The 6,000-nt window shown below is 56.9% G+C and overlaps 1 protein-coding gene and 1 non-coding gene across 2 annotated transcripts in view; both read right to left on the reverse strand.

Moving 5' to 3' along the window:
• TNPO2 (transportin 2) overlaps window positions 1–5,794 on the reverse strand; it is a 31,419-nt gene extending 25,625 nt beyond the window's left edge. The window contains exons 1-5 of the mRNA XM_044278942.1: window positions 5,673–5,794; window positions 4,046–4,159; window positions 3,722–3,797; window positions 562–711; window positions 264–370 (exon numbers count right to left, since the gene is read on the reverse strand). Coding sequence (XP_044134877.1) covers window positions 264–370; window positions 562–711; window positions 3,722–3,797; window positions 4,046–4,144 — 432 coding nt within the window. The 5' untranslated portion in view covers window positions 4,145–4,159; window positions 5,673–5,794. The remainder of the gene's footprint in view (window positions 1–263; window positions 371–561; window positions 712–3,721; window positions 3,798–4,045; window positions 4,160–5,672) is intronic.
• Window positions 457–526, reverse strand: LOC122929872. Its single transcript, XR_006388086.1, has one exon. It is a non-coding gene; the product is annotated as a small nucleolar RNA SNORD41 (small nucleolar RNA).
• Window positions 5,795–6,000: the final 206 nt, after the last annotated feature.

Below are 6,000 nucleotides of genomic sequence, written 5' to 3' on the forward strand. Positions count from 1 at the left end.
TGACCAGAAGAAGCCCTAGGACAAGAGTCAGCAACATTTGGCGCTCCAATTGCCGTGAAACTGCAAACATGTTCTTCTAACTCCTATAGAAGAGAATAGAGCGTTCTGGGAGCTGCAGGCTTAATGGTTTGTGCCCAGTCCATCCCTGTGACAGCAGATCCTAGCTAATGCAACCGCCACACTGTCAGCCATGACCCAGCAGAATTAGCCTGGATTGTTTATATGGGGGGGGGGGGGGTCACTACTACTCATCTGACGGATACCTCACAGGTGTTGTAGTCCTCCGAGTTCAGCAGGTTGCAGAGCTGAGGTAGCAGTTCTGGCCAGGTCTGCAGCTCTCCCTTTGATGCTATGGTAGTGATGAGAATCCCTGGAGAGAAAACATAGAAACCACAAAACTAAATCCAGGTCTATAGGGACGTTCCAGCCTCTTACACAGCGCCCCTAGTGGCTGCGCAGGATCAGACAGTATGAATACCAGAGCCCTCACTGCATATCAGGCATACATCATCTGCATCATCTCCAGCGAGCGGCGCCTACAGGAGCAGAAGCTGGACTCACCGATGGTGGCTCTGATGAGCGAGGACGCGTCTCCGATGCTGTTCAGACATTCCTGCTTTATGAATTCAGACACGGGCTGGGGGAAGTTCTGGTAATGGGCTTTCACATTGTTCTTCAGGATCAGACCACTCAGAGAGCGCGTGGGTTCATCTTCAATACAGATACAGGTTGTTATACTGGTGGCCTCAGGTGACCACGCAGCGGGGCATGGAAAGGAATACAATGGCAATAAGCAATACTACGTAACCATAGCAATTACACCCAGCGCGCCCACAGATTACACCCAGCGCTGCACCCAGATTACACCCAGCGCTGCACCCAGATTACACCCAGCGCTGCACCCAGATTACACCCAGCGCTGCACCCAGATTACACCCAGCGCTGCACCCAGATTACACCCAGCGCTGCACCCAGATTACACCCAGCGCTGCACCCAGATTACACCCAGCGCTGCACCCAGATTACACCCAGCGCTGCACCCAGCGCGCCCACAGATTACACCCAGCGCTGCACCCAGATTACACCCAGCGCTGCACCCAGCGCGCCCACAGATTACACCCAGCGCTGCACCCAGATTACACCCAGCGCTGCACCCACAGATTACACCCAGCGCTGCACCCAGCGCGCCCACAGATTACACCCAGCGCTGCACCCAGCGCGCCCACAGATTACACCCAGCGCTGCACCCAGATTACACCCAGCGCTGCACCCACAGATTACACCCAGCGCTGCACCCAGCGCGCCCACAGATTACACCAAGCGCTGCACCCAGCGCGCCCACAGATTACACCAAGCGCTGCACCCAGCGCGCCCACAGATTACACCCAGCGCTGCACCCAGCGCGCCCACAGATTACACCCAGCGCTGCACCCAGCGCGCCCACAGATTACACCCAGCGCTGCACCCAGCGCGCCCACAGATTACACCCAGCGCTGCACCCAGCGCGCCCACAGATTACACCCAGCGCGCCCACAGATTACACCCAGCGCTGCACCCACAGATTACACCCAGCGCTGCACCCACAGATTACACCCAGCGCTGCACCCACAGATTACACCCAGCGCTGCACCCACAGATTACACCCAGCGCTGCACCCACAGATTACACCCAGCGCTGCACCCACAGATTACACCCAGCGCTGCACCCACAGATTACACCCAGCGCTGCACCCACAGATTACACCCAGCGCTGCACCCACAGATTACACCCAGCGCTGCACCCACAGATTACACCCAGCGCTGCACCCACAGATTACACCCAGCGCTGCACCCACAGATTACACCCAGCGCTGCACCCACAGATTACACCCAGCGCTGCACCCAGCGCGCCCACAGATTACACCAAGCGCTGCACCCAGCGCGCCCACAGATTACACCAAGCGCTGCACCCAGCGCGCCCACAGATTACACCAAGCGCTGCACCCAGCGCGCCCACAGATTACACCAAGCGCTGCACCCAGCGCGCCCACAGATTACACCAAGCGCTGCACCCAGCGCGCCCACAGATTGGGCGCGCTGGGTGCAGCGCTGGGTGTAATCTGTGGGCGCGCTTGGTGTAATCTGTGGGCGCGCTTGGTGTAATCTGTGGGCGCGCTTGGTGTAATCTGTGGGCGCGCTTGGTGTAATCTGTGGGCGCGCTGGGTGCAGCGCTTGGTGTAATCTGTGGGCGCGCTGGGTGCAGCGCTTGGTGTAATCTGTGGGCGCGCTGGGTGCAGCGCTTGGTGTAATCTGTGGGCGCGCTGGGTGCAGCGCTTGGTGTAATCTGTGGGCGCGCTGGGTGCAGCGCTTGGTGTAATCTGTGGGCGCGCTGGGTGCAGCGCTTGGTGTAATCTGTGGGCGCGCTGGGTGCAGCGCTTGGTGTAATCTGTGGGCGCGCTGGGTGCAGCGCTTGGTGTAATCTGTGGGCGCGCTGGGTGCAGCGCTTGGTGTAATCTGTGGGCGCGCTGGGTGCAGCGCTTGGTGTAATCTGTGGGCGCGCTGGGTGCAGCGCTTGGTGTAATCTGTGGGCGCGCTGGGTGCAGCGCTTGGTGTAATCTGTGGGCGCGCTGGGTGCAGCGCTTGGTGTAATCTGTGGGCGCGCTGCGTGCAGCACTAGGTGTAATCTGTGGGCACACTGGGTAAAGCACTGGGTGTAATCTGGGTGCAGCGCTTGGTGTAATCTGTGGGCGCGCTGGGTGCAGCGCTGGGTGTACAGATTACACCAAGCGCTGCACCCACAGATTACACCAAGCGCTGCACCCAGCGTGCCCACAGATTACACCAAGCACTGCACCCAGCGCGCCCACAGATTACACCTAGTGCTGCACGCAGCGCGCCCACAGATTACACCCAGTGCTGCACGCAGCGCGCCCACAGATTACACCCAGTGCTGCACGCAGCGCGCCCACAGATTACACCCAGTGCTGCACGCAGCGCGCCCACAGATTACACCCAGTGCTGCACGCAGCGCGCCCACAGATTACACCCAGTGCTGCACGCAGCGCGCCCACAGATTACACCCAGTGCTGCACGCAGCGCGCCCACAGATTACACCCAGTGCTGCACGCAGCGCGCCCACAGATTACACCCAGTGCTGCACGCAGCGCGCCCACAGATTACACCCAGTGCTGCACGCAGCGTGCCCACAGATTACACCCAGTGCAGCACGCAGCGCGCCCACAGATTACACCCAGTGCAGCACGCAGCGCGCCAACAGATTACACCCAGTGCTGTAGGCCACATATTATACTCAGTGCTGTATACACCCACAGATTATAGTGTTGTACGCCACATATCATACCCCGAGGTGGTACGCCATGTGCCCACAGATTTTATCTAGTGCAGTACGCTCACAGATTATACCCAGGGCTGTATACCATGCCTTCACAGAATATACCAGGTGCTGAACCCATACATTACACCAAGCGCTGTACTCCACGTTATATATAGTGCTGTACGTCGTGTGCTCATAGACTATGTCTATACTCTCCAATTATGAATTATAACCACCATGTCATATCATGTGGCCAGCGTTTACACCCAATACACCGTGTGACCCTGTGGATTATACCCCCAGATGTGACCCCACTGATTATGTAAAGTACGGCACCCCCTGTGTCCACGCGTGTTCGACCCCTTACACCGGCAGTCCACCACGTGTCCTATACAATAACCAGGCATACCTTCAGACTTGAGCCGCGTCAGAACAAAGATCAGATAATTGTTGAAGTCGGGATACTGGTTGAGCTGCTTCAGTTTCTGAGAGACCGTTCAGGACAAGACTGGTAGAGAAGAGAGCGGTCACCTGTGACAGACACCGGGGCTCCAGAGCGCTGCAGTGCAGTCACCCCTCACACTATACTGACACCACCTGCCTGTTCTATACGATCACACCTAAACCTGGTAATATGAGCCCAGCCGGTACATAATAATCAACCAGATCCTGCCTGGACGACAGGGGGCGGGGGAGTAATATACGCTTCATCACCGCGGCGTGTAAAGGATACATCCTGGACAACTCTCTGAGTGGCCGTGTCCGGGGACTGAGAGTCCTTTAAGAGCTGCAGGACTTGCTGTAATCCTTCCTCATCCGGACGCCAGTCCATCTTCACGACCACTAGCTGCAGAGAGATACATGATCAACAATGGCGCAGTACCTCTTTTCCGCCTGCCGGGGTCACTGTTGTTCTATGGACTTCCTGGACGCACTGAGCGGCTTTATATCAGTATTACAAGCCTATGAGCACATTACTCTGCTGAAACACTCTGTGCTGCTGGGGGACCCTGTTTATCCTTACGCATTCAAGTTCTCACCAACAGAACCCTCCCCGTGTGATCAACGTTTGCCTCTCCTGAAATAATAGGACATTGCTTACTGTGTGTCACATGTGCAGTGATGGGAGACCCCAGATCAGACAGTATGAATAGAGACCCTCAGGGTATTCAGGATGTATGACTGCATCATCTCCAGGGTCTCAGGAGCACTGACAGCCCCTAATATGGATCCCAGATCCTTCACCCTCTACAGTCCCTTTAAATACCAGTAGATCACAGAACCGGTGTGAACATCCCCCCCCCCCCCATACCATGTAGATGCGTACGCTCCCCCATCTTACACCGTGATCATCTTCTGTCTTAGATCCCCATCAGATCCAATTAACACACCAGGCATCAAACTGTAAACATCCTAGATCCCTAAACTAACCTAGGAAGCTCCTGGGCGCTGCCCTCTCCCGCACCGATCCCCGATCTACCTCGGAAGGACCCAGAAATCCATTTCCCTCCATCATTTCACCCCATTGAACTAGAAAGATCCAAAATCCTGTCTCTAACAAGAGATCCCTTCGCCTACCACCCACGATCTGTCCCAGAAGATCCCACTCTTCGATCGGTCTGGTTAGTTCATGGATCTGAGGGCCACCCGAGAAGATCCCACTCTTCGATCGGTCTGGTTAGTTCATGGATCTGAGGGCCACCCGAGAAGATCCCACTCCTCTATTGATCTGGTAAGTTCATGGATCTGAGGGCCACCCGAGAAGTTCCCACTCCTCTATTGGTCTGTTAAGTTCATGGATCTGAGGGCCACCCGACAAGATCCCACTCCTCTATCAGTCTGGTAAGTTCATAGATATAAGGGGCCACCCGAGAAGATCCCACTCCTCTATCAGTCTAGTAAGTTTAGGGATCTGGGGGCCACCCAAGAAGATCCCACTCCTCTATCGGTCTGGTAAGTTCATGGATCTGAGGGCCACCCGAGAAGATCCCACTCCTCTATCAGTCTGGTAAGTTTATGGATCTGAGGGCCACCCGAGAAGATCCCACTCCTCTATTGGTCAGGTAAGTTCATGGATCTGAGGGCCACCTGAGAGGATTCCAGATGGTGTCCTGACCGGGGTAGGATCGCCCCCAGCGATGTAGCAGATCCTGGATCCCCCTCCATAGCCTCCTATAGGATCCCCACCTGCCCCCGCCTCCTGTAAGGCACTGCGCCCCCCGCATGCGGCATACCCGGCCGGCTCCCACCTGTAGCTGGCGCCTGCACCCCCCTTCCTCCCGGCCCAGCTCCCGCCCCTTTCTCCATCACCAGATCCCCGCCGCGGCCCCGTCCGTTCCCTCCCCTCCGGTACCGCTCACCTCGCAGGGATGGAGGAGACTCGCAGGCGGCGGAGACACAGAAAGAGAGAGAGCGCGCGGGCTGATGACGTCATTCGCACCCCTCCAACCAACCAATAAGGCGACTTTCTGCTAGGAGGAGTCAGTTTCGGCAATGACCCCTCCCGACCGCCGTCTTTAGCCTGGGATTTTCAAATTTCGCCGTTGTCGTTGCGCCACACCACGTGACCACTCGCGAGTAGCAGTAGCCGACCGCGGGCGTCATCTTTGTTTCGGGCAAATCCAGCTGCTGGATTCTACAAAAGGGAAGTTTTCTCAGCAACCAATGGGACGTCGCTTTCATTTTTCT

This window comes from Bufo gargarizans, chromosome 2 (genome assembly GCF_014858855.1).
Source record: "Bufo gargarizans isolate SCDJY-AF-19 chromosome 2, ASM1485885v1, whole genome shotgun sequence".
Classification (NCBI taxonomy): Eukaryota; Metazoa; Chordata; class Amphibia; order Anura; family Bufonidae; genus Bufo; species Bufo gargarizans.